Consider the following 27,209-nt stretch of genomic DNA (forward strand, 5'->3'; position numbering starts at 1 on the left):
TGTGTGCTCTCCAGTTCGTAGTGCTTTTGACAGAATCTTGAACTGCTGGATCTTGGCGCGTCTTTGTACTATCCTACCTTTCCAACACCCCCGCTCGTCATCATCATGGGCAAGTTCTTCGAGACCATCCCAGAGCATCTTATGACATGGATCCTCGAACAAAAGATGTTCTGGGTGGCAACCGCGCCGCTCTCGGGATCCGGGCACATCAATGTCTCACCGAAAGGCGGTTCGTGCTTTGGTCTGCTCAATAACAGGACCTTCTGGTACATGGACTTGAGTGGGAGCGGTAACGAGACCATCTCGCATCTCTATGAGCCTGGGAATGGCCGCATCACCATCATGTTTAGCGCCTTCGATGGTCCGCCCCGTATCGTGCGACTATTCGGTCACGGAACCGTCCTGGAACGCGGCACCCAAGCATTTGACAACTTTGTCAAGAAACACGACGTACAAGTGATTCCGAGCTCCCGGTCCATTATTACGGTCAACGTGCATCAGGCTATGTCCTCGTGCGGTTACTCGGTACCCCTGTATGACTTCAAACGGTTCCGTGAGACGCTCAACGAAACGTTTGCAAGAAAGGAGGAGAGCTTCAAGCAGGGCAAGTCCGAAGAGCGCATGGAAAGGTTTGTGATATGCACCAATCCGCCTCGTTCAATCATGCATCGCCTAACGTGAGCCATTCCAGATACTGGGCGCTGAAGAATTCCTACAGCATGGATGGCTTGCCGGGCATGAGGATCGGGCTGGAGACGGCGAAACAGGAACATATCATCCCCAACCCGAAGATGGTAGGGCCCTTGGCTCCCCGAGCCTATCGCAGGGAAGGGAGGTTCAATGCCTGGCATCTTATTCTCGTGGCCATCGTATCCGTGCTCTGTACCGCAACGGTGCTCCCAGTCCTGCAGGCGCTGGCTCGGAGGGCCACCTTGACTGTGGCATGAAATGCAGGAGCATTTTCACGTTTTGGTCATGCACCGCATACCGTCTAAACGATAGCTTTCTGTTGTTGGCGATAGGAGGGATGCTATTAGGATGCGGTCTGTACGTGTACATGTAGCCAAGATACCTGACGCGCGGGATGAGGAAGCGAGACCCGATTCGACGCTCTCACCAGGGGATCTTGTCGCCAGAGTGGTGAAGAAATGAGCCATTGTCCTCGGGCTTCAGCCGGTGAAGAACGCCCAACATGTTCCCAACACTCTCGCTGGCCTCCAGCATGGCGCCCTCGCCTCCCAACCGCGTCTTTACCCAACCAGGATCCATAGAAATAACCACAGCACCGGGAAGCTGCGCCTTCAAATCCTCGCTCTGGTGAACTGTGAGCATGTTGAGCCCGGCCTTAGAAATCGAATACCCAGCGCATTTGCGAGGCTTGATCTCAGAGCTGCGTTGCATGCTGCCCAGGCCAGAGGTCAAGTTGAGGACGCGGACATCCTTGGACAGGAGGCCGGCATCCAGGAGGAACTCAACCACCTTGGCAGGTCCAATAACATTGATGCTGATTTGAGTATGCAGCTCGTCCGGGCCAAGGCTGAGAGAGCTCTGGTGGGAGGTGATATTAACGCCGGCGTTGTTGATAAGGAAGTCGATCTTCTTGCCGTCCCTCAGAATTCGGGCAGCGGCCTTGGCGAAGGAGTGGATCGACGAGACTTTGCTGGTATCGCACTCGAGGATGTGTGTCGATGGGGACACGGCGGCTTGGAGATCACTCAAGTCAGACGAAAGAGAGCGTACGGCAGCGATAATTGTGTTATCGGCCGACTGAGCAAGCTGCCGCACGAACTCAAGACCGATCCCTCGGTTAGTGCCCGTTATGCAATAGACCGGCATGTTGAGATTCTGTAGTGCAATAGAGGCGCTTTTGCGAACGGTGGTCGGTGCAGGAATCCAAATCCAGGAGGATGACGAGCTGATAAGATTGGTCCTCACTGCTGAAGCTGCCTTGGTCATCACAAATGATCCTCATGCGACCGTCAGGAGATGGTGAGGCTGGCACGGTGAACCCCCCGCCGCCCCACCCGAGAACCAGCGACCACCCACCGCAGGGTAGGCCTGGGCCCGGGTTGAACCCCACCTGACGTCACAGGGATACCTACTCGACAGCCCTTCGACGATAAGGGTTAGGGTGCCTCAATGGGATCTAGCTGTTTTGGCTCGCCGTTGACTCCTCCGCCGGGCTGTGCAAGGCCGTTGCGAATGCCATGGCGCAACGTGGCTGCCTGGAGTTGCTTCCCTGAATGGCAGTCATTGGGGCTCAAAGAAGGCAGTACCTGAGGTGAGGTAGTTATTATCCGATTACCCAGAAGCCGAAAGCCCAGACCAAAATGATGGGACCTCGATGGTACGACGTCAACTATAAATCATCCCTCTCGTGGCAGGTCTTACGGGTTCCTCCACGTACAACCCTCCGACGAAACTTGAAGTCTGCTGTCTCCATCATCTCTTCAGCCGTTGAACCCAGTTCGAAGACTCCAACCTAGTCACCATCATGTGGAGAAAAAAGTACTACGAACACCCAAAGCGTCTGGCGCTTGCCGCCATTGCCAAAGAAACCGTGGACATCACACCAACGATCGCAGCAGGGCTGCCGCATTTGGACCCAACGAAGTCTGAGAAGCTCCATCTGGACTGGTTGCCGCCGCTCGATGCCACAAAGTGCCCCGGGTTCAAGGTCTCTGAGAAGAGCGATCCGGGGAATGGCACCAGAGCACGTGTCTTCAACCAAGACACGTTCGACGCCGCTTTGGCCATGCCAGCTGCGGTCCTCGGTTTCAGTCCCAGCCCGGAGAAGTCCACCCAAGAAGCGGAAGCCGAGATATTTGAGCTCCTCAAGTCGGCCGCTACGTCGCCAAGCAATCTCAATCCGTCCACTGCAGCCCGTGTTGTTGTTCTCAACATGGCCTCGGAGCGCAGCCCCGGGGGCGGGTGGCTCAAGGGCGCCTCCGCGCAGGAGGAGGCGCTGTGCTACCGCAGCACGCTGGCTGCGTCCCTGCACCGCGAGCTGTACCCGATCCAACGCAAGGCCGGCCTTTACACGCGCGACGTGGTCATCTTTCGGGGATCCGTGGCCGATGGTCACAAGCTCATGATTCCCGAGACGGCGATTGCAAAGCTATCCGTGGTAAGCGCCCTCAGCGTCGCGGGGATCCGCCGCCCGGAAGTCAAGCCCGCGAATGGTGCCGAGGCTCCAGGAACCTCTCAGAGCACACAAGGCTCGCCGGAGCAGGCTAGGAAGATGAATGGAAAGAAGGAGCCCAAGGGCCTATTTGTGTTTGCAGACCCCGCGGCTCTTGAGTTGACCAAGGACAAGATGCGCCTCTGCCTCCGCATGGCCGCCGCCAAAGGCCATACAATGTTGGTGCTTGGGGCCATCGGGTGCGGTGCGTTCCGCAATCCGCCTAACGAGGTTGTCCAGTGTTGGTTGGAGGTGTTGGGCGAGAGCGAGTTCGCCGGAGGCTGGTTCAAGGAAGTCTGGTTTGCAGTCTTGGATCGGAGGAATGAAGGTAACTTCGAGATATTCAAGGATGCATTTGACGGGAAGGTTTTCTGCGAGCTTCGCTAGTCCAAGCTCTTGGTCAAGGAAAAGAATGTGGTAGTAATTAAGGGTAATCGAAAAGACTTGGACCATCGTCATGACAATCGGTTCATCAAGGTGAGCGCGCCTGATGCTGCAGGCTTGTGAGGCTCGGTGACATCCTTCTGCTTCCTGATCCCGACTCTAAGCACCTCCATCAAGGAAAGATATTCCTTCCGTTCGATGGCGTCCACCCACTGTTCGATGCGGCGGAGATAAAATCCCGAACCGCAACGCGACACGGCCGCTAAGAAGTCGACCTTCAAAGCGCCCTCCTCCACCTCCATGTCCCACTCGGGCCTGAGCTGCCGCATGCGCTCTGCGTACACTTTGCGCAGCTGAGTCTGCTCGTATTCCATCAGGTGGATCCAGTACAGTTCGGTCTTGCCTTCGTTGTCAAGGCTGTCGTCAAGGTCATCCGTGCCCATGCTGCTGCTCGCCACGTCCACGTCTGTGTAGCGGTTGCGGTCTGGCATCATCTCCCGCACGGCGCCCCGTAGAAACTCCGGTACCTGGGATGCGACCCACCTGGGCATCGTTGAGGCGCACTCCCTGAAGAGGAATCAGCATCAGCTGAGCTGGTGTGTGGTGTATGTCACGGATACATACCATCCGATTATTGCCGTCACTGCGTTGTTGCCGTCAACCATGATGTTTCGCAGGGAAAGATCGTCGTGCCAGAGCACTGTGCTCTCTGGTGGGTGAACAATGGCTGGAAAGATCTTATGCAGGATGCGCAGGAGCTTCCGAGCGACACGCAGAGCGCACTTGGCGTACTCCCTGTCGTCGTCCGTCCTGGCCTCCGCCAGCGCTGTGGTGTGCTCCTTGATGATGACGCTGAGCTGGGCGCGCAGCCAGTCGTGACTCGACGCGAACGGCCCACGGGCCACCGGGTAGTCGTAGCGCGGTCCGGTGAAGAAAAAGGCCGACACAATCGGACCCGCGTCCGTTGGGGTTGCTCCCGGTTCAAGGCTCGTCCCGAGTGTGCCGATGCCCCTGAATCCGTTGCCTTGGTTGCTGGCGCGCAGGAGCTGGGCTTGATACTCGGCCACCCGAATGGTCAAAGCCGCCTTCTGAGCCATGGTCATCTTGCGCCAACGGTAGTAGGCCGGGACGCCCGGCATTTTCTCCATCAAGAGCCATTCGTAGCCGATGGCGTTGCGGCCAAGGTCATCAAAGGCCACAACTTGCGGCACCGGGATGCCGGTGGTTTGACGTACCAGTTTGAGGGTTGCCGCCTCACCGCGGGTCTTGCGGCGCGGGTCCACAGGCAGTGACACGCGCATCATGTAGTCTCCGCGATGGGTTTGAACTCGGTACAACTTGTTGAAGGCGCCATCGGCATGCAGAGAAATCCGGACAGCGCCATAGCTGCCGGTCTCGTCGACAGAGACGCCCAGATGCTGACAGCAAACGCGCTTGACAGCCTGGATATCAGGGTCTCGTGTCCACTGGGGCTCTGGGCCCAGGCCGTTGTCCTCCCAGGCCAGGCCCTCCCTCGTCGCGTCTCCCATGGCCCGTCACAATCGCATCCGGGGAAGTATTTTCGGCGTCAGTGTTTTAGCTTTGCAGTCCGGGTTGGTTGAGGTGGTTGCTGCGTGAGTCAAAGTCACTGCATCATCGGTTCTCTGAAGGGCCATCACAAACATGTCAGTTTGTCTGCATCCTGCGCATTGGCCGTCCTAAAGGAGCGAACCGGAGGCATGCCAACGGCGGTGTGTCACACCGTCCGCTTGGTCTGTTGAAGATGAAGAGCAAAACGCGTGTTGTCACGGTCAATGTTTGGGTTGGTGGGGTTCTCGCAAATGTCAACAAACCCCTTGATTGGCTGTCACATTTCGGGCGCCTCATGAGCCTTTGATCAAATGGGCTTCGCCAGAGCATCCCAAGCCTTTCCCCTTCACAACGCGAAATCAGCCGATATCGCAATGGCAATGCATTCGCGTTTGGGCCTAGGTTTATATTGTTATCCACTACTCTGTTCTGTTGAAGAAACGATCTGACTAGTGCTCCACACAGGCGAGACCCCAAGCAGCCAATGATGCATGTTCGAGACCCCCCAGCACTGAGTTAGGGATGACGTCACAGGCCTCTCGGACTGGTCGTCTCCCCAGGCCTACTGAGTATGGACGGTTGAGTCAAGTCGAGCGATCCCCCAGTACTGCCCGAGGATACAGCAATAGTTCTTTAGACTTCGTTAACTTCTTTCCGTCTAGCAAGCTCACTGATGTGCCATATGATGCATCCCGACAAAGGTCTAAATTCTCAACGATACTCATGAAGAGTGGGAACTCGGCAGCCAATATTTTCACCGACGAGCGTCAGCGACAGGGAACTATATGTCCCAGGATCCAAGATATTGATCTAACAGGTCACGCTGAATTGACTGCCACCCATGACCCCCACGACATGATCCCTATCTCCGTCTTTTACCTCTTCTTATCCCCGTAACTTACCTCTACTCTGGTAAACTGCTTCCACAAGGTCAAGACTCTGTCGGGTATGTGGATAGAAAGGGCCTGAGTCTTCTTGCCGAGATTTTGAGGTGTCAGGCAGGTTGTGTTGAAAACCGCACACACTGGAAACCACACAATCATAGCACCGATACAGGTTTATTTCGTAGACGATGAATGAGCTCCTGAGCTCCATTGTCTGTTTAACCAAACGGAACACTCAACTGGTTTATAGACGTAGCCTACATAGACTTCTTGCTGTATGGGAGCGTTTGAGCATCATATTATTCTCGCCTATAAATACTGCCCGACGTCAGGGGAAGACTGTTCCTCCACCTACGCGTGCGTCATTCGCCTGTCAGCAACGCTGACAATTAACCGTCACATTCTGCGGCACAGCCCGGCTTCCCCTCACTCCTCCAAAGTTCACGTACGAAGAGCATGCTCGAACTTTGATCAATCTACGCACTGTTCCTGAATGCATCGGACCCTTTTCTGCCCTGTGACTAGATGGAATTTTCGGCATCAACAATGTCATCCCGGCGGGTTAAGAAGTCCGATGCCGTTACCGAGCACTTCTTCCGCCACTCGTCAGGGAGTCGGGTCAACACCGACGCCACCATCGCCAGGGCGATCAAAGATGAGTACCCCCACCTCCGGCTGGTTATCGTTCCCTCGTATGGTGTAGATCTTCTAGGCTACGCTGCGGCCGGATATGCCAGTTACACGATGCTCGACCACAGTGGCAGAGAACTTGCGACTTCTCTAGTATGGACGTCTTACATACCCCCATCGCGGCGCATCGACGGCAATCCTGGTGCCCTCGCCCGTGAGGCACTGTTCGCCAAGTTCCTCTACCAGTGGGAGAATGCCGAGTTCATCCTGTATCTGGTGGATGGACGCGATGGGACCGGCCCGTACCCGTCAGTACGCAACCACTACCTTCTGACCTCAGACACGGCCAAAGCCGATGCTCTTATACTGGCGGCCGGACAATGGGGAAGTGAGCTGCATGAGGAGGTGTGGGTGTGGGACAATGGCATGTGGATAAAGAGCGCCGAACTGTACCAGAGCGTCCGCAACGCGTCATGGGACGCAGTGATCCTAGATGAGGGTATGAAGCAGGCCATCATCGACGATCACCAGTCATTCTTCGACTCGCGAGACACGTACACCCGGCTGCGCGTGCCCTGGAAAAGAGGGCTTATTTACTACGGTCCACCGGGCAATGGCAAGACCATCTCCATCAAGGCCATGATGCGCACGCTGTCTGACAGGAAGCATCCCGTGCCGTCGCTCTACGTTCGGAATTTTTCCTCGGTAGAACCGCCCCGCTTCAGCCATCATTTTCCTCTTTCCATGGCTGACCTAGAAACATGCAGTGGGCCGGGCCGGAGTACAGCATTGGCCAGATCTTTGCGAAGGCTCGCCAGCTTGCACCCTGTTACCTCATTTTCGAGGACTTGGACTCGCTCGTGACCGACGCAGTTCGCAGCTACTTTTTCAATGAGATCGATGGGCTACAGAGCAACGAAGGCATCTTCATCGTGGGAAGCACCAATCACCTGGATCGGTTGGACCCGGGAATTTCGGTGAGTGCAGGATGGAGAGGACGGGGGGCCAGATCAGTACCCAGTGGCGACAAACATAGACTGACAGGCCGTAGAAACGTCCCTCGCGGTTCGACAGGAAGTACTACTTCCCGGTTCCCAATTTGGAACAACGAATCGCGTACTGCTGTTTCTGGCAGAGAAAGCTCGCTGACAACAAGGACATTGAGTTTCCCAATCAGCTGTGCCAGGCCATCGCCGAGATCACGTACGACTTCAGCTTCGCATACATCCAGGAAGCGTTTGTGGCAGCCTTGGTCGTGATCGCTCGTGATGGGAGGTCACCTGGGGAGGGGAAGACAGTGCCGGGCGACGAGCTCGAAGACGGCTGGGTCAACATTGGCGGTACACGGGATGACGAAGACCTGGCGGGCCTGATACTTTGGGTTGAGATCAGGAAGCAGGTGGCGATTTTGCGCGAGGGGATGGAACAGAAAAATGCGTGAAGGCATGTGGTAGGGTCGTCTTTGTTGTTGATCATCTTTATTCTATTCGGGACACCAAACCATTTGCGAGTCGAGGCATCGTGGTTGTGTGTGCTATGGGTGTGGGCAGTCGCGCCAGACAATGCAGGCCCCTCCATCCGGGTATTATGCATCAAACCTTCTAACGCTGCTGCTATTGGAATTTCGACGTCGTCTGACCGCCGATGTCGGATCCCGGAGATCCTTTGGCGACTGCATGATGAAGGCGCGGTCCGCCGGCACCACGTCGTGTAGGGCATCCATCTTCTCGAGGACGTCGATGACGTCAGGCGGGGGTTCGGAGCTAAAAACGGCTTGGATATCTGCGTGTGGAGACAGGCTGGGGAAATAGCGCCAGGGGTTGAAAAGAGAAGACCTGGACCGCCGGGCCCAGACCTTCCGCCGTTCCCAGAGACCAATGAGCAAGAGAATTGGGGCGTTGATGGTCCGGATAGCTGCCACGTTGATCTGGTGGAAAGCAAGAGGGCTGACCACAAACTTCAAGGGGAGCAGAACCAATAGTGCGGCCATGTTGAAGGGCGGCGGATAGGAGAAGATGGCGTCGCTCTTGACGCCTTGGAAAGTCAGCACAGCGCGTCGGAACTGGACCTCGGCAGCTTCATTGGCAATGATCTTGGAGAAGGTGTTGGTCAAGATGGCGACAAGAATAGTGAGGAACAGCGTGTTCCCAAGGAAGGCGAACGTGATGATCAGCATTGGGCCCATGAGCAGGTGGAAGTCGGCGGCGCGCTCGATACCCGTGCCATCGAGCCCAAACCAGATCCTGTTAGAGTATCACGAGGTTAGGGCACAGCGGACACGACTGTAGCCGGTAGAGTCATTATTTGGAGAGGGAGGAGCGCATACCAAAGTAGCCATTTGGTGATGGTTGCCCACGTGACGCCGGCATTCAGGGAGTCTTCGCCGCTGGTCCGGGCAAGGAACAGCAGGCCCATGACGAAGCCGGCAAAACACCAGATAGCGATGAAGGTGAGACGGGTAAAGTCACGCATCATTGCGTGAAGGGCGATGAAGACAATGTTGTTGGGCATCAATGTGAAGGCGATGCGCGTGAGGAGCACCGGGGCCGCCGTGCAGAGCACGGGGAGGGCGTAATAGGCATCGTCCATGAACAAGAGCTCCACGATGCGCACCAAGCCGTAGGAGGCGTAGATGACGACGAATGTGACGTCGAGGAACGACCACAAGTTCTGGGCATGCACCTCCCAGCCGTGCTCGACGATATCGGCGAACTGCTCCAGAACCCAACCTGCCGCGAAAACGTTGAAAATACTCTCGTACACACGGAGACCCGCCATGTCGCCGCCGAGCCCATAATGGGCCACGGTGAGCATATAGAGACCAAGAAGGATGGCAAAGTGTAATAGCCCGATAGCGTTCCTGAGCTGAGGAACAATAAGACGGTGATGGTTGAGGATGGGAGCGTGGCGTGGCTCGTACAGCGAGACGGGGTGGTGCGTGTAATGGTCCGGGAGGAAGTCGACGAAAGACAAAGGTGTGTACACGACAACCCCCTTGTACACGGCGTCGACGACAACTTGGCAGGCCGGTGACTTGATCAACATCTTGCTTTCGGATATGATAGCGAGCTCCAGTGCTGTAAGCTTTCGTTCGTGGCCGCCCCGGTCCTGCACGGCCCATTGAGGACGGCGCGCTCGCACGATTTCGGGCGCAGTGTCGCAGGGGTCAAAACCGGACACCAGGATGTTAGCGAGCAGGAGGAGACCGGAGTGGCCCGGGTGGTCTTCGTGAAATCGGCGGAGCACACGGGTGGCGAGCAGCTCGCAGAGTATGGCGCGCGACTCGTTGATGCCCTGTTGGACGGATTCACGGGAGCGCGGACGGAGGAACTGGACTCGGTTTGCTACGAGGCAATAGACTGAATTCGGGCAACAGTCAACATGATATGGCCGGGTGCCAACGACGGAGTGAGAGAGGACTGACCAACGGCAGGGTCCCTGGGATTGTATAACCGGTCCACCAGCGGGCGCACGACCTGGTGGTCCATTTGCGGCGCGCGGAGTTCGTCGAGCGTGTAGGTGTCGTCTTTGAAACCGTCAGCCTTAATTGTGACCATGAACTTAACCAAACGGAATCTCGAAGCTCATACCAATCGCGGTCATGACGAGGCGCCGGACCCTGGCCCCCCAAAATAGTCAGCGCTTCGAACTGGCGCTGGTGTAGCAGCCCACGCATACCGATGCATCGTCACGTAGACCGATATGACGGCGCCCTCCCCGGGCAGCGCGGACGGACCGGCATCGTGGCCGCTGCTGCCCGCGGGAGGGAGACGTCGTAGGCGAAGCAGGGGCGCCACGTTGTTATTATCGTCGTCGCCTAGATTCAGGGCCGCCTCAGGATCGTCGTCGTCGGACGAGGCACGTGAGCTGGTGTCGGCGAAATCGCCTCCCATAGCGCTGCTGGTTCGTTATCGGGAGGTGTTATCGATGCATTGGCCTGGGCGCGCAGGAGCCGTCGTGGAGGAAGTCGTTTGCAGGTGTGGTTTTTGCTGTTGGGCGAAGACGGGGGCGGCTCAAGGTTGGCTTCAAGCAAACACCCAGCGACCTCCGCAGTGGACTCGGCGGCTTTCCCATAACGTAATCCCGGATGGTTGGAGCTTGGCAGTCCCTGGACAAGTGCCGGGTCCAGGGCTGAGACAAGCAAGCGGTCTTGATTGCGGTGTGGAATAGGAGGCAATGGGAAAGGACGGGACTATGACATTTCGAATTTAGAATAACTACACCAGCGTGATGGACGGTTGGACATCTGGATGCCATGATCACGATTTGCCAGCAAGCACCTCACGCTGCAAGTCGCTCATGGGTGCCTCACCTTGGTATAGTACACAGTAGGTCGGCACACGCCGAACTTTCCCGGACCCATGTCCGATCGGGCAAGCGACAAGGGTGCCGTTCTTCGAGAACAATGATCGATCACTTCTCTGCATTCCACAGGCGCACAAGAGGTACACTATGTGTAGCATCCGAAAACTCGACAACAAGATCCTCGCTGGAGTAGGACCGAGTTTGAGCCTATACGCAGTACAAAGCTAGGTTGCTCACAGCACCAGCCGAGCCACTGTAACGTGCAACGCGTTCGTCTCGTGTGCCTTGGAGTAGTTACCTAGTTATAAAGGTACAAAATGCCCCATACGCAGTAATATCCTCAATGGGGTTAACGGCATTTTTCCCCAAGACGCCGCAACCCCCCACAACACTCGGCTTGGCCCAAGCCAAGCCACCCTTGTCTGTCCCTCCTTGACGTGTCAGGAGATTTCAGTGCGGAAACATTGCGACGCGTTGTTGAGCAGACGACACCGACTTGCTCGAATCGGCATTCTTTCCCGATCAAAAACTCAACCACGATTCTAGGCGGAAGACACAATGGCAACGCAAAACAGGACACGGAAGAATAAGGCCTGGCTAGCCTGGTTTCTGATGCAGCTCCCTATCATCTTCTGTGAGTGAAACTCGCGCGCCTCATGCCCCAGCTCGGCTAACAAGTAGCAGTCATGGACCTGCTTGAGGTGATTTGGCCGGCTTGGGTCTACCAACCAGTCGGCTCGCCACTCCATTTCTTTTGGGGTGTTAAGGAGTGGTACATCCAAAAGTACAACGACCCTATCCTGCAGTGGACGCCGGAGACATCGTCGGGACACGACAACTGGATAAGGCTGTTCCTCTACCTCGAGCTGGCGTTCCTGCTGCCGACGACGCTGTATGGAGTGTTCCGCTTGGGCGTGCAGCGCCGGGGCACGTCGGGAGCCGACGAGCTGCTGTTCTTTGTGTACGCCTTCGAGATGGCCTTCACAACACTCGTGTGCATCCACCACACCTTCTACCTCGATGACGCCATGTACCCGGCCGACGTGAAGAAGGAGATGCAACTCCAGCTCTACGGCCCGTTCTTGGTCATCCGTGAGTCGTGTGTCTGAGCAAGTCTTGCTGGTTTGTTAACTGACACGTAAGCAGCCATCCTCGGGGCAATTGACATGGCCAGCCGAATCCTTGGTCGTATCAAGGTGGCCGACGCAGCTATGGGCGAGAAGAAGTTGCAGTAGGAAGGGGGCGATTCAAGGCAAACTCGCAAACAATTGGGCCGTCGTTGCTGAACAAGATGAGCATGTATTGAACTCTACTAAACCATCAACCCCAAACGCCTTGGTATCTTTCATGTTGGCATTCCCATATCATTCCAGCATGCTGTCCGGAGTCCTGCCCGTTGACGACGCGCTAATCAACGTTCCTCTTCTGGTATCCCCAGCCACTGCCAACGCCATTCAGGCCGTACCCAAAAGGCGTGGCAGCGCCGAGACGGCGAGCCCTGAGGCGGCGGGGCAATACGGAACCAAAGAAGTAGGCGCCAGAGACAACGGCACCGGCGCAGAACGAGAGCAGGCTATAAAATACGGTACTTGCGTAGACATGACCGCCCATGCCGGACCATTCGACTTTGCCAGCGACTTTGGGCAGAGCGGGGGTCGGAAACCAACGAACGCTGAAGCTCAGCGGCAATGGATCGCCGATAACGAGGCGACGTGTGAAGCTGCCGGCGATGTGGGCGGCGCGAGGGCTCGTGCTATAAGCGGTAGCGCTATCCAGCACACCACTGTCGCGTGGTTGGATGTGAGGCTTCGGGGTGCTGTGGATGAGAACGTTGAGACGGGTGCTGATGTGCATGTGACTCAGTTGTAGGGTGCCAGCGAGAGCAAAGACCAGCGGGATGTATTCCTGCGGGGGTGGCTCCTCCCCAACCACCTGCTGAACGTGCGGCTGGGGGCGGGCGGGTAGGCGGCATGACAGCGGGGCGTCGTGGTGGATGTAGAACTCGAGCAGGTGAAAGAAGGGGTCGCTGACCATGGCAATGGTGCAGTTCTGTTCGTCCTCGACGCCGTAGTAGAATTCGAGCGGCTTGCCAGTCTCGTTGCAAACGGGGAACGGCACCCATTGGATTTCATGAGCGGCGTTCTCGATGTGCTCGCCCGTTTCCCTGTGAGGCGAAGCCGAGGGTCAGACATGGAGAGAGGTATGAGGCGTCAAAATCGTAGCAACATAGAATTACTCACGAGCTGCGGTTCATGCACTCAACCGGGATGGAGGCGCCGTAATGATACGAGGGAAGCTCATGTTCATGGACGACGGCAAGGCCCGTAGCGACCAACAACGCCACCATCACGGCGAAGAGCCGCGTCGCCGCCAGCGAAAATCCCATCGACATTGTGCCGATCGATCTGGTCGTGTTGGTAGTATGATTGAGGTGGTCAGACGTTACGACCCGTGTCCGTACATTTTGTGCTGGATCAGAGGTCGTGGGCGGCGTGCAACGATGCGACAATCCACACAGGTGAATTGGGAATTCTCGGGGGATGTGGAAATCGGAACGTGGCGATCTCGGGGAACAGCCTGGGGTCAAGAGCCAGGACCCTAACCCCGGCCGTTCCTAATTATGACATCACGAAACACAACACCCCATGACTGCCCGCCTGCCTCTCACCGGTCGGGTTAAACGGTTTCAGGCCCATAACATTGAAATGACAACATATTTTAACCTTCAGATACCTTGGTCTCTAGGATTAAAAACGCAGGCACCTCAAAATGCCTCTCCGTCCCCAATCCATCGCACTTCCTTACTTCCTCATCTCTACACCAATACGAAAAGCAGACCGAAAGCAACGATGCCGCCCCAGAGGCTGAGATCCTGGAGTCCTGCCACGGTCGCCGCCGCGTTTTTGCTGCTGCCACACGGGTTGTCAACGGTGCAAAGATCCGTCCGTGGCATGTCGCTGGGCATGGCCGGCGTGCCCGTAGCCTCGCCGCCCAGATACCACGATCCAATGTCGGTCAAGTTGCCCCAGGGATCGAGCATAGCCATGTTCGCTCCGACGTTGGACACCGTGCTGCGGAACGCCCCGAACCAGCTGTACCGTGCGACCGCCTCATGCCCCTCAAGGTACGCCAGCGACTCGTTAAAGTACTGCTGGGTTGTTGTCAGGTTCTGGTCGGGGTAGCCGTACTCGACGACCCAAAGTGGCTTGCCGGGGAACCTGAGATTTCTCAGTCAATCACGGTGGTCTCCGCTGTCTTCAGCGAGATAAATATGCTTCACGTACGCTGATGCAAACTTGCCGATCTGGTCCTTGAGCACGCCGAAATGCCCAAACGCATGCAGCGGCACAAAGTCAAACTCGCAGTCCTTGCCTTTGTTCAGCCCGGAGCAGTTGCGCAGGAATGGGTCGACCCAACCCCCACGAGGGTCGCCAACCAGAGGAAGTCCAATCTTGATGCCAAAGTCTTCACGGAGCGGAAGCAAGTTGCGCACCCATGCCCGTGCCGCGTCCGCCGGTGTCATCTGGCTGCCGCCATATTCGTAGGGCTGGTCTGGCATGTTGAACGCCATAATGTGCGTGATGGCCCGCCCGTCGCCACCGCCGGCTGGCCGAATCATCTCGGTCACGTTGGCGAGGAACTCGGTATCGTTAACTCCCCCACCCCACAGGGTTGGGACGAACTCGAGGCGATCCTGCGGCAGGGCCGCGTACGTCGCGGTCACATTCCAATGGAAGTTGTGGTACCACGAGATGGGCGAGTCCTCACGCACCCAGATGGCGTCATCTTCTGGCCAGTCCTTGTTGCTCACCGACACAAGACCGCGCAGTTTTCCAGGCGTATCGGCGGCTGCCGTCGTTGTCGCGAGCACGCCGACGAGGGCGAGCCAAGAACTTGCCTTGCGCATCGTGGTTTCGTGCGCACAAGAGGTAGAGACTGGAGAGAAATGAAAACTAGACGATGCAAACAAAACGGGAAACTCAATGTCTGTTGTCCCTTATACTTATCGGTAGGTTGTAGTCTACCTGGCCATGTCGTTGTCGTAAGTTGACAGGAATGGCGTAATGGGGTTGATGCTTAGGCCAGAGAGAGTGAACGAAAGTTGAGTTCGTTCCGGCCTGAGGATAAGAACATCAAATGATGAGGCCCCCCTGAATGTCAGATTTTAATGCGAGTTGACTAGTCCTTCCAACTCGCAACGCTAACGCATGGTTACGGCACAGGATTCGCCAAGTCCAGTTCCCAGTTAAATGAGCGTGAGATTTGCGCTGATCATTAATCTCGTCGCGAGACAAAATAAAACATACGAAAGTGTACCCAGACATGCATATCTGTTATGCAGATTGTTCAAGTACACTACACTACACCGCTTGGAATGATTACTTCTTCCTGACTAAACGAGAGTTTTTGGGAGGTTATATACGCAGTAGACGAGGCAACACTTAAACGATGTTCGTAAAATAATGATCCAACCACGTCTTGTCAGTCGCTCACCGAGCCTGTCCGGGCCAACCACCATGGAGACAAAGCCAATATTACATCAACAACTGCTCTGAGGTTTCTGTGAATGACGCCACACTTGACGGCTCACTGAAAAGAAAGATGAAACGCACGCGGGTAGCGAGACGCTCGCTAAAAGTCAACGCCTACACCGTAGACTTGTCTCTCTTCAAGCCCCTCCTCCCACCAACGTTACACGTTTCCGAACTCCAAGGCCTGAAGGGTGGCTGAGTAACAGGCTCTGCGGGCGACGTTGATTGTTTCTCTAAGGAGACACACTTCCCGGACAGTCTCACGTAATATTTCCCATATATATCCCTAACCCTTGCAACCGCACTTGCACTCGAGAATGCTGCCAGCCCCATTGCGCTGATGGCAATGACTTCTAGGCGGCTTTATCGGCAAAGGGGGCCGTGCTCTCCAAGGTTGGGTTTTCTGGAGCTGAATCCTCTGCACTGTCAGGGTACTCGACTTCAGTTGGCTTTAAGCTCTGCAAGTCTGCAACGAGCGACATCCACTCGTGCTTATCAGCATTAGCAACCGTCATCCGGGATGCTGGGTTGGTACGGAGAAGACACTGCAGGAAGTTGAGGCTTGTGTTCAGCAGTTTGATATTATTCAATACGACTGACTCCTAGGAACGGTCTTTCTCCGGTCACGTACCCACGAACCCCGTCGAGGCCCACCAAAAACAGCTTGCCCGTGAGTATCCGGTAGACGGCGGCCCCAAGGGACCACATGTCGACGGCGTAGGGATATCGCTTCTCAGCAATGAAACCCAGAAACTCAGGGGCAATGTGGCCTAGCGTTCCTTGTCACATGATGGAGTGCATTGTCCGGCCCTCCCCAAGACGTCGACTGATGCCAAAGTCCGAGATCTGTATGAGCCAATCGGGGTCTTTTGATACCTCATGTTCTATGGAGGGGTGCCACTATTTGTCAACAAAGACAACATATAGAAGAGTAGAGGCGAGGCGCGTGTGGCGAGCCGTTAGATAACTGACTTCGGGCTTGAAGCCACGGTGTACCAACCTATTCTCATGCATATGCCGGAGGGTATCTAGGAGCTGTCGGGCTATCGTCCTGGCCTCATTCTCGGGAAGCAGAACCTTGAGATGTCGACGTGGGTCTCCATAGCGGACGTACTCCATAGTGATGTAGATTGATTCATGGGTCCAGAACCATCCATAACACCTGAAAAAGCAAGGCTCAAACTGTAATACCATCTCGTCAGCTAATCTCGTCACTTGGCTGTCACGTTTGAAGTCGGAACACAACAGAGATCACCTTACCCGACCCATTTCTCAAGCAGCTTCCGGCGGCGATCCGTTGCGTCTGTTTCTTTCTGGTCCTTGCTACATCTCCTGCTGGCTCTGGACTTTGGGTGGCGCTGTAATTGGCCAAGGCTAAAAGGTGCAAAGTCTATTGGGGTCAACACCGACAAAGCGCAAAGGGACTGAGCTGACGGAAGATACTGTGGCACCTTTAAGATCAACTGTCACTCCAAGCCAGCGGGATAAACATTCTACAAGACAGGTTGATCGCACAACAGACCTCAGCACTCTGAAAGTCTCCCGTGTGGCAGCGGTACAGCACAGCTCCCCCACAGGGGGCTTGGAATGCGCTGCTTCTGGTAGTTCTGGCGAGTTCATGCATATCGTGCCAACTCTGCCACATTCAGTCACACTTGCCGCCCCGCACAGATTGTTGGCTCGCTGACCGCATTTAGTTTGTCGGTTTGTGTGATTCGGGTGGAGTGGTGATTTGCGCCGGGCCCTTCTACTTAAGGTAAGCATATCTACCTCTTCTACGGACACGAAATATTTAATGACGGATAACTACTTGTACGTAACATAATGGCTAGCTATGGCTCTTCGCTCTTCTTGATGCTAACAAACTTTCGTCATTTCCGCCTCTCAGTGCCTTAGCGTTGATTTCCCTCCCGGCCTGTCGTGTTGACAGCTAGTTGGCCACCAGCGCATCTTTTTGAGTCTTTCCTGTCCCCGGAATCCCTTGGACGCACCACTAGCCGTGAAGCATGGCGGACCTTACGTTTGGCGTGTTGGGCACAGTGGATATCTGTTTTAGGTGCGATCCGGGACTGACCAGCATCCCTATAATATCTCCAGTTGCTGACCCAATTGATGTGTGGGTAGATATGGCAGCAAACTTGTCCAGTTCTACCGATCGGTTAAAGGGGCTCACAAGGACTTGGACGACAAGCTGCTCCAAATGGAAGCTGTCTGGACGAAAACTGAGACTCAGCTCAAGGTCACCAAAAGGGTGTGGGGGGCCCTGAGTGAGGACCAACGCCGAGTCCAAGATGGCCTTGTGTTGAAGCTATCCGGGACGCTACAGCAGACATTGACCAGAATAGAGTCAACACTCTCCCGAAAGTCATCTGCTGGCGGCGAGAGCGCAGAGGGCATTACGCTCAACCGCATCAGGTATGGGCTTGCGAAGGACGCGCTCGACAGGACGATCGCCGAGCTGGAGCAGTGGCATCGTCTCTACGACCCGACTTGGTTTTTGATCACGCTTATTAGCGATAGCCTCATCGACAAGGAGGTGCTTGCTGCCCGCAAGACAACCATGATCGGGGAAGCGCATCGTCCCCTCGCAGCCCTGTCACAACTGCGCAGCATCCTGCACGGGTCCAAACCCGTTCATGTTACTCTTGACAGTGCCCAGTTCGACTCCTCCAAGGCCACTCCGATCCAGTACACCGGCGGGTCCATACGAACATTCTCCCGTATCACGAGCAGCAGTTCTTCCAATATGACCGTGACCGAGACCAACCCGTTGAAGTCCACGGCTCGATGGATGCTGGTCGACTCCATTGTCCTTGACCAACCGCATCGCGTGGACTTGACGGCTGCACGGGCTGATGCCGAGTCGCTTGCACGTACGTTGCGCGGGGTCTACCCAGAAACATTTGGCCTCTTGCGGTGCCAGGGCATTGTCAAGGAAAAGTCGGCCCAGACGGGCCGTCTTACTGCAATTCACCTGGTGTTTCGCCCTCCGTCATGGTGGGCGCCGCCATTGTCTGGAGAGGAACCATCATATGATTCAATATCAAGAGGGGCGTTGCCACTTTACAGCTTGCGAGAGGCATTGCTTCGGTCACAAGCGACGGTATCTGGTCACTTACCAAGCCTCACCGCCCGTCTCGATATTGCCAGGTGTGATGGCCCGGACCTGTGAGAGTGCATACGGCGGAAAGGAGTAGTTGGAAGCTATTGTTCAAAAGAAGAAAACAACTATCTAATATGCCTCTCCTAGAGGCTCCTTATATATACGATGGATGCCCAGAATAGCGGTCTAAGCAGGCAGAATGCCTGCTAGGGTTCAGGACCAGGGTATAAGTCCCTATAGATCCTGTTATATACCCCCCAGTTGTTTGTAATCAGCGAGCAACTGCTATAACAGGATCCTGAAAATCAAAGAAAAGAGAGAAATGCCGTCGTAGCTTTCGCGCCCTTTTTAGCAGGGTAGTTAGGAGTTAAATCCCTTTATAGTATACTATAAGCTGTTTTAGACTTCGGGACGAGCCGTATCTAGCAATTTAAAGTCTTTATAATTAGTTAACTTTCTAGGCTTTTAAAAGGTTAACTTAAAGGTTAATAAAGGAAATTATTTTTCTTCTGGAAATATTAATAATAATCCGGTTAATTATAATATTCTAAAACTATAATAATAAAAGCGATCTTTCCGATTATTATAACCGTAGAAATAGCTTTCTTAGATACTATATCGATTTCTAGCTTTATTAGTTTTTTTAGTATTAAAAGTATATTACTAAGCAGTTTAATAAACTAGGTTACTAGTTCTTATCGTTTAAAGTATATTTTTAATCGTTTAAAACTACTTTTCTTACTCTTTAATTATAAAGGAGTAACCGACTAGTTTTCATCGTAATTATCTATAGTTTTCTAATATATTATAATAATCGTTTAGCTTCTTGTATTGCTAAGGGTAGTAGAAAACCTATTAATATAGATAGTAATATTAGTTTATTTATAAAGTTGCCTTTTAGCAGCGTTATAGTATTCTTTAATAATAATTAGAATATTATAATTATATTACGTAAAAGTAAGGTTAACCCTACTAAACTTCCGTTCTCTAAGCTCCTACAGAGGTTTAAGGACGGCTATAGGGTTCTTAGTCGACGGATCGAGCCCTATATAGGTTATTTTAAGTCGGCTCTAAAGTATAGCGATAGCTTATATTTATCGGTTATAAGTTAAACCTACTACTATTGTTATAAGACAGCGATATCTTATAGACTCGGGTAAAACTTCCTTCTTATTATTTTAAAGTTTTAGATAACTATTATAGTAATTAGTATTATATTTTTAACTAATCCTTTTATTTATATATTAGACCCTTTTTACTAACGTTTATTACTGCTTAGTATATATAATGTAAGTAAGCCGGCGCCTTTAAAAACGTAAGTTTATTATTTTAGAGACCCGATCTGTAAATTCTAATAAATATATAGATTATTGATTGTACCCGTTATATATATAAAGACCTGGAGGCTAGTATCGCTAAAGGTTAGTAACTAAAGTTTTTCCCGGCTTTAAAGGAGAGTCTAAGGACTCTACCCTTCTATATTACTAATAGCGTTCTAACGCTATTTACTTTAGTTTAGTCCGGTCCCTTTATACTATCCGGTACTTATAAACGTTTTTTAACGGTAATTTCCGCTCCTCCTAGCCTAACTAATAAAAAGAAGAAGGAGGATAAATCTCCTTTTACTAAAAAGACTAAAGATAAAGGTAAAAGTAAAGTAGTAGAGGAGGATAATAATAAGGATAAGGAGGAAAAGCTTTTAAAACGTCTTTTAATTAATATAAAGGTTAAAGAGGATACTAAAATGAAAGAGAAGGAGGCGGAAGCTTAGAAGGCGCGTTTATACGCTAAGCTAAAGAAATATAGGTTAGATATTTAAGTTATTAGTTTATTATATTAGTTTCTAACGCTCCGCGCTTTTATTATAAAGTTTTTAGGAGTAAGTCCTATTAATTAACCCTTTATTCTAAGTTACCCTCTAGATCCTATATTAGTTTAATAGTATTTTAAAGGTTAAGGAGCTTCCGAAAATACTTAAAACGTTATTGTAATAGATTCTTCGTTAATCCGTTAGCTGGTATCTATACTATTTAAAGGTATTCGATACTAAAAGTACCTTTTTTAATCTGCTCTTTTACCTATATATTATAGATATTAATATACTTTAAAAAGGTATTTATCCGTATTCTATCTTTAACTACTAGTCTAATTATATTAGTATTATTATAGTAGATTACTTACAGCTTTCCGAAGTCCAGAGTAATATCTTTAAAAAGGCGTTGTAGTATTATAGTTTCCTTAGCAGTATTTATAAGCGCTATTAGTTTGGCTTCTATAAATAAAGTAGTAACTATCGATTGCTTTACAGCCTTCTATATAATTATACTTCTAAAGAATATTATTATATAGCTTTGGGTAAACCTTTAAGTATCGAGGTAATTAGCAAATAATACGTCCTTTACGATAAAGAATACTTGTAACTCGGTTTCCTTACTAGTATATATAATCCTTAGATACCTTATTCCGTATAACTAATGGACTACCTAATACGCTGTAAGGATATATTAATATAACGGATTTATTAAAGAATAAAATAGCTTTAACGTAGTAAAAGCTACGTTTAAGCGAATTATAATAGCTATATAAAGTATCGAACTAATAAGCTTTTGGAAAAGCTTGATTTCGTTGTTTAAAACGGTCCCCTTATATTTAATAAGATTGTTAGAGGGAAGTAGAATATAGGGTACGTAAACTGTAAAGTTAATGTCGAACCTTTTAGCTACCTTTTCGATATATTAGTCGTAGACTAAAAATACTTAGCGCTTCGGACGGTCCCTAATAATTCTTATGCCTAGGAACTACTTCGCCTCTCCCTTCTTATAAAGCTTATACTTAGCTTTAAAAGCATTTATAATACGGTTTGCTTTATCCGTATAGTTTTAATAGAAGAAGATAAAATAGTTATCGACGTAAAATACAATAGTAACCTTATATTAGTTATCGTAGAAAAGGCAAGGCTTTTCTTTAAAGGCTTTAAAGCCTAATTTACGTAAAGTAGAGAAGAACTCTTAGTATTAAAGGAAAAGTAACTCTTAGAGTTTATAAAGGGCCTATAGAAGTTAAATATACTTCTCTAGCTGCTTATATCCTTCCAGGAGCTTATAATATACCGGCGCTTCTAGAAGGGTATTTAAAAATACCTATTTAATATTAAACTAGTAAACCTTAAGGTTAAAGTATATAGCGATCGTTATTATAAAACGAAATATATAAACGGCGAAGGTAGCAGTATAAATTGTTTTAAAGGTATTTTAGCGTTATAGATCGCTTTTAATATAAATATATACTTTTACTTTCTCGATATAACTATACTCGTCGAACTTATATATAAATACTTATTTAAAAGGTAAGGGACGTCCTTTAACCTTTACGCGGTAGATAATACGTTAAGTCTTCCGGTTAACGAAATTCCTAATCTCTTCGTTATAAGCTTCTAGGAATAGGTATTTAAACTTATAGTTTTCGATATCTCGAAAGTATTAAAGTACTTTAGTATTAGCTAGTTCTAAGAAATATATTCTTAGCATTTTAGGAGTAGTACCCAAGCGTTTTACAGACCTCTGGTTTACAGCCGCTGCTATTACGTAATGGATAGTATAAGTTTAAAGGCTATTACTTTTATAAATAGGATTGTTTAGGAAAAAGGTTATATAAAAGCTCTCTTAGTATTTCTAATTTAATAGATATATACTATCGTCTCGATATATCCTAAATATAAATCCGATAAATCTATATTTATTATTATCGTCTTTACCTTTAGGCCCCTAACCTTTCTGCTGTCTGCTCTAACGTATAGCAGGCCTATATACCTTTTTAACGTACTTGCGTTTAATACGGGCTGGATTAGGGTTTTATCTTTCTATAATCTATTGTTTTATTATAGTATCTATAGTATAATAAGCGCTTTATAATAGTTTATAAATACTGTTTACCGGCTATAAAGGCTCCTCTTTAACTATAAAGAATCCTATAGTATTATTATCGTAGAGGCCTAATAAAAGCGTACTAAGCTTTACGGTCCTATTAGCAGGATACTAGTCTTCAGCTATTATACCTTTATAATAAGTATCGTTAATATAAGGTTTAATATTTATAACCCTATTAAGTCCTATATAAAGCGATAAAGGACTAATAAACGGCTTTAAAGTTAGGAGTCTAGTTATAAGCGATCTTACTTTTAATAGTTTAATAAAGGTATCCGCGGGAAGTATACTTTCTGCTTATATTTCTACCCCTAAATCCTAACCCTTTAGCTGGTTAAAACTTATCTCTAGCTTTTTAGAAGATACTAAGTATTCTAGACTCTTAAGGTTAATATCGTCGGGCTCTCTTATTATACTAGCGTCCTAGTACTCCGTATCGGACTTAAATAGCTTTATAATATCCTTTATAATTTAAAGCGGTTATAGGGATATATATTCTTTACTAGGTTTATAGAAAAGCTTTTTATCGAAGATTACATTCCGTATAATAATAACCTTTTTAAACTAAAGAACCTAAATCCGGTAGATATTAGTTGCTTAATACCTAACTAAGTAACTAATATAAGCTCTCTTAGTTATTTTAAATAGCTTCCGATAAATATTCGCCTTTCGTTGCTTATCGAATAAGTATACTCGGTATCCGTATATATATAGGTTACTAAGGTAAAGCTTTAGATCTCGCGTATAATTATCTATAAACTCGGGTTAGTATTAACGGAAGTATTATCGAAACTATAAGTATAGTTTCTCGTTTAATAATTTCTAGTTATTACGTTATAAAAACGTAATATTAATTAGCTAAGCAGCCGTTTTCGTAGCTTCTAGCTACAGGTCGTAAAGTAAGCGGGCTCCGAGAAGTATAGTAAACCCTCTTTCGATAATCTTACGTTTTACGCGCTTAGATCCTCCGTTAGCCTCTAAGGTATAGGTTAGGGTAAGTTTAAAATCGATCCTTAGGTTTTAAATCCAGACCTTATAATCCGTATACCCCTTAATACCGATAGTACTAATATCGTTATTCTGCTAGATCTTACAGACTTTAAAGCTAAACTATATATTAACTTATAATATAGTATCTTTAATCTGTTTAGCTATAGTATACAACGACTTAGTTATTAGAGTTTTTATAATTACTTTCCTACTCTATTCGTCTCTAATTATAAGCAGCTATTTTAAACCGTTAAACCCAGGATTAAACTCGAAGAGGTCCTAAATAATCCTTTAGAAGGGTCTTATAGTACGGTTCTTAAAGGGTTAGCGTAAGATAACTCGAGTAGCGTATACTTGTATACAACTCTTATACTCCTTTCTTAGGATACTATCTACTTTATACCGAACTCTTCTAGCTATAGAGACGAGTCTTTATATTGCTTCGGGCCCTGTATATCCTACGCGTAAGTATTATAGGCGCTCTGTATCCTCTCTTTTAGGAAGTAGCTTTTTCGATCGGGCAGCTAAACGGGTTTTAATAGCGGCGAGAGATATAATTACAGTATACTTAGGCGGAGGAACCTTTAAATAAACAGAACAAACGTTGTATTTAAGGAATACTAAATTATACTTATAGACTAACTATTTTATTACTAGACTATACTTTATAGGGCTGTAACGAAGGGTTCCGTTCTACCCGTAATACTAGAGGCCTGCTCGCTTAAAAGCTACCTCTAATATAATATTAATATAGAACCCGTTAATAAAAACCGTATCTTCTAAAATCAGGTCTTTAATATTAAAACTTTTATTACCGTTTAATATATTCTTAAGCCTTTATTACCTATAGGCTTATACTTAGAAAAAGGTTATACCCGCCTTTATATAGTTATCTAAGTTATCGACTTCGTATTAGGATCCAGGCTTAAATCGTAACTTATCGTTAACGATGTAGACTACTCCGTAGTTATCTAAAAGGATAGAATTATAAAGGGGATAATAGTCGGTAATAAATGTAATATAGATGTTAAAGGGAAACTAAATTCTTATCTATAAGTTGTAAAGGATTACCGTTTTAATAAAAGGCTTTGAAAAGTCTTTATTATTATTAAGTTTTAACTTAACTCTAACCGAACTAGGAAAAGGTTTTTTACTGCTCGGTCCTAATAGTAAACGTAATACTCCGGGACTAAGGAGTCTTATCCTTTAAATTTACAACTCGTTTCTAAGGTCCGCCTATTAAAGCTTTATAAAGTCGTCGAGGATACGTTAGTGTAGGCTCTAGGATATTATACCGCTTCTCTCGCTTTTATTAATTATAGTAGCTTTAAGATTAAAGTATTTAATTAGTATCTAATAGTATCGTTCAAGGATTCCGTATATACAGTTATAGTAAACCTTTAGCGTTTAGTTTACTTTCCTATTTTAATTATTAAACTAGTTGTAGCTTCGGTTACCGCCTTTTCTATTATTATTCCCGCCTTTTCTTTATCTATAGCTACCCTTTAACCTAAAAGGCTTGCCTTTACCGTTACCGTTATTTTTCTTGTTAGACCTTTGTTTTAATAGGTCTTACTGGTTAGATAACTGTCTACGTCCTCCGAAAATAGTATAAATATACGGTAAGATACGTACCCCGGCTCCGTTCTAGAGGAGAAATCGGTATAGCTGGTCTATATATACCTCTATAGTTTCCTTAGGGTTGCTTTAGATAACTCTATTAGCTAGGAATATATATTTAATATAGGTTTATCCTAGGGCGATACGTTTCTAAATAGTATTTAAGAAGGCTGTAATAGCTAGGAGATTAATTATATTAGTAACTCCGTTTATAAATACGTTGTAATATTTACAACGGAAGTCTATAATCTATTCGAGAGGGTTTATAACTATTTCGGCTCTGTTAAGGATGTTAAAGAAGGCTTTGCGAAACGCTTTTATCCTTACTGTTTAAATAGGAATAATTTAGGCTTCTAGAATATATAGGACGTTATAACAGATCTATAGCGATTTTATTAATATAAGGAGGTTAAAAGCGTTTTTAAATAGATCCTTCTAAACGGTGTTAAGGATAAAATAGTATACTGTATTATAAACCTTCCTTTAATCGTTCGAATCGTCTTGCAAAGTCTTTAAGAAGTATTGGAGGAGGTTCTGCTTATATACGTAGTTTACGTCGGATTTAAAGGGTTCTTCTAGTTTTTCCGGTTCAGGGCCCCTTTCCTTTAGATTAGTATTCTACTAGTCCTAAAGCTCTTATTAATATTAAATCCTAAGCTATTACTAAACCTTTAAATAAGCGTCTATATAAGACGGCTCTTAATTGTTGTTAAGGATCTTCAAAACCGTTTTAGCGTTTGCTTCTAGTCTACAGATCTATTATACGCTATAGGTACGAGCTTCGTTTCGGACGTAATCGAACTATCGTCCCTAGTTACAGAAGGTCTCTAGCCGTACGACGCTAAGAGTATAATCTTTAAGAACTAAGTCTATTTTACCGAGGAAGGTACTTTAACAGTTAGCGACGGATTTTAAGAGAAAGAGGAGAAAATAAATGAGCTAAACGCTTTAAAGATTGATTTAAGGCTTATAATAAGAAGGGGAGGTTCTCTTTCTACGTAGCAGGAAGGCACCGGGCTTATAACTGTAATGGCCCGGACCTATAAAAGTGTATACGGCGGAAAAGAGTAGTTGGAAGCTGTTGTTTAAAAGAAGAAAACAACTATCTAATATGCCTCTCCTGAAGGCTCCTTATATATACGATAGATGCCCAGAATAGCGGTCTAAGCAGGCAGAATGCCTGCTGGGGTTCAGGACCAGGGTATAAGTCCCCATAGATCCTGTCACACCAGGAGCCTCGCTAGTTCCGTGAGCTTCGTGCACGTATGCAACCTGGTGCACAAAAACATCCGTCCCGAGTCCATCGTATGCTTCGAAGCGGCGGTGAGAGGCGCCAAAGAAGATGCACGCCATGCTGAGGGTGCCGGTACCCCTACTTGGCAACGACGCGTGTTCTTGATGGGTTTCGACGGGTTCAGGACAGCGCAGTACCAAACCTTGCGAGTAGGAGACGCCGCATTTGAACGCAACCTTTACCGGCATCCAAGCCGGCAAGGACCTGTAGTCTGTGAGAACTACTGCATGCAGCACGATATCTACAGCTTGGGCGTATGCCTCCTTGAGATAGGACTGTGGAGATCGCTTGTCATGTACGAAGAGCCGGGGAGTGACGGCGGGAAAAGCAACGCTGACAGCATGGACCTAACCCGCCCGTCAAAATTGCTTGGTCTCGAGCTGGACAGTTTCGACATGGTGACCTGGCCACAGGAAACACGAACGGTATTGAAGAAGAGGCTCCTAGCCTTGGCAAGGGACGAGCTTCCAGCCGCAATGGGGGATCGCTACACGGCGGTCGTTATTTCTTGTCTAACCTGCCTCGACGAGGACAGCATCGACTTCTCAGCTGACGAGAAAGTTCGGGACGAAGATGGGTTGGTCGTTGGGGTTCGGTTCATCGAGAAAGTGCTCATGAAGCTGGATGAAATAGTATTGTAACAGACATCCATAGAGTGGCAGGGGTGCAAAATGAAGAACAGCCGGAGATGGCTAGCGGCAGGGAGATTCGGCTTTTATTTTGCAAAACTGACTTTGTACGTATTTTCATCCGCAGGCCATAGTCCATGAGGTTCCCAGTGGTTCCTCCAGCGC

The 27,209-nt window shown here is 49.1% G+C and overlaps 9 protein-coding genes across 9 annotated transcripts; 4 read left to right on the forward strand and 5 right to left on the reverse strand.

The window, feature by feature from the left end:
• Positions 1 to 105: 105 nt before the first annotated feature.
• On the forward strand, positions 106 to 947 carry VTJ83DRAFT_4118 (uncharacterized protein; the record flags this gene model as incomplete). Its single annotated transcript, XM_071010572.1, has 2 exons — positions 106 to 629; positions 692 to 947. 2 exons carry the CDS (start codon positions 106 to 108, stop codon positions 945 to 947), a joined length of 780 nt encoding a protein of 259 aa, XP_070865568.1.
• A 166-nt stretch (positions 948 to 1,113) lies between these two features.
• VTJ83DRAFT_4119 (uncharacterized protein) lies at positions 1,114 to 1,956 on the reverse strand (the record flags this gene model as incomplete). Its single annotated transcript, XM_071010573.1, has 1 exon — positions 1,114 to 1,956. The coding sequence occupies one exon, from the start codon at positions 1,954 to 1,956 to the stop codon at positions 1,114 to 1,116; it is 843 nt and encodes a 280-aa protein (XP_070865569.1).
• A 538-nt stretch (positions 1,957 to 2,494) lies between these two features.
• VTJ83DRAFT_4120 (uncharacterized protein) lies at positions 2,495 to 3,568 on the forward strand (the record flags this gene model as incomplete). The annotated part of the gene is made up of 1 exon (XM_071010575.1): positions 2,495 to 3,568. The coding sequence occupies one exon, from the start codon at positions 2,495 to 2,497 to the stop codon at positions 3,566 to 3,568; it is 1,074 nt and encodes a 357-aa protein (XP_070865570.1).
• Positions 3,569 to 3,636: 68 nt separating this feature from the next.
• VTJ83DRAFT_4121 (uncharacterized protein) lies at positions 3,637 to 5,094 on the reverse strand (the record flags this gene model as incomplete). Its single annotated transcript, XM_071010576.1, has 2 exons — positions 3,637 to 4,132; positions 4,190 to 5,094. The coding sequence occupies 2 exons, from the start codon at positions 5,092 to 5,094 to the stop codon at positions 3,637 to 3,639; spliced, it is 1,401 nt and encodes a 466-aa protein (XP_070865571.1).
• A 1,449-nt stretch (positions 5,095 to 6,543) lies between these two features.
• On the forward strand, positions 6,544 to 8,089 carry VTJ83DRAFT_4122 (uncharacterized protein; the record flags this gene model as incomplete). The annotated part of the gene is made up of 3 exons (XM_071010577.1): positions 6,544 to 7,353; positions 7,416 to 7,625; positions 7,700 to 8,089. 3 exons carry the CDS (start codon positions 6,544 to 6,546, stop codon positions 8,087 to 8,089), a joined length of 1,410 nt encoding a protein of 469 aa, XP_070865572.1.
• Positions 8,090 to 8,233: 144 nt separating this feature from the next.
• VTJ83DRAFT_4123 (uncharacterized protein) lies at positions 8,234 to 10,541 on the reverse strand (the record flags this gene model as incomplete). Its single annotated transcript, XM_071010578.1, has 5 exons — positions 8,234 to 8,891; positions 8,975 to 10,007; positions 10,073 to 10,174; positions 10,239 to 10,267; positions 10,327 to 10,541. 5 exons carry the CDS (start codon positions 10,539 to 10,541, stop codon positions 8,234 to 8,236), a joined length of 2,037 nt encoding a protein of 678 aa, XP_070865573.1.
• A 970-nt stretch (positions 10,542 to 11,511) lies between these two features.
• On the forward strand, positions 11,512 to 12,188 carry VTJ83DRAFT_4124 (uncharacterized protein; the record flags this gene model as incomplete). Its single annotated transcript, XM_071010579.1, has 3 exons — positions 11,512 to 11,587; positions 11,638 to 12,045; positions 12,100 to 12,188. 3 exons carry the CDS (start codon positions 11,512 to 11,514, stop codon positions 12,186 to 12,188), a joined length of 573 nt encoding a protein of 190 aa, XP_070865574.1.
• Positions 12,189 to 12,360: 172 nt separating this feature from the next.
• VTJ83DRAFT_4125 (uncharacterized protein) lies at positions 12,361 to 13,345 on the reverse strand (the record flags this gene model as incomplete). Its single annotated transcript, XM_071010580.1, has 2 exons — positions 12,361 to 13,117; positions 13,194 to 13,345. 2 exons carry the CDS (start codon positions 13,343 to 13,345, stop codon positions 12,361 to 12,363), a joined length of 909 nt encoding a protein of 302 aa, XP_070865575.1.
• A 423-nt stretch (positions 13,346 to 13,768) lies between these two features.
• On the reverse strand, positions 13,769 to 14,860 carry VTJ83DRAFT_4126 (uncharacterized protein; the record flags this gene model as incomplete). Its single annotated transcript, XM_071010581.1, has 2 exons — positions 13,769 to 14,171; positions 14,238 to 14,860. 2 exons carry the CDS (start codon positions 14,858 to 14,860, stop codon positions 13,769 to 13,771), a joined length of 1,026 nt encoding a protein of 341 aa, XP_070865576.1.
• Between the last annotated feature and the right edge of the window lie 12,349 nt (positions 14,861 to 27,209).

Source organism: Remersonia thermophila, chromosome 4 (genome assembly GCF_042764415.1).
Source record: "Remersonia thermophila strain ATCC 22073 chromosome 4, whole genome shotgun sequence".
In the NCBI taxonomy this organism is placed as follows: Eukaryota; Fungi; Ascomycota; class Sordariomycetes; order Sordariales; family Chaetomiaceae; genus Remersonia; species Remersonia thermophila.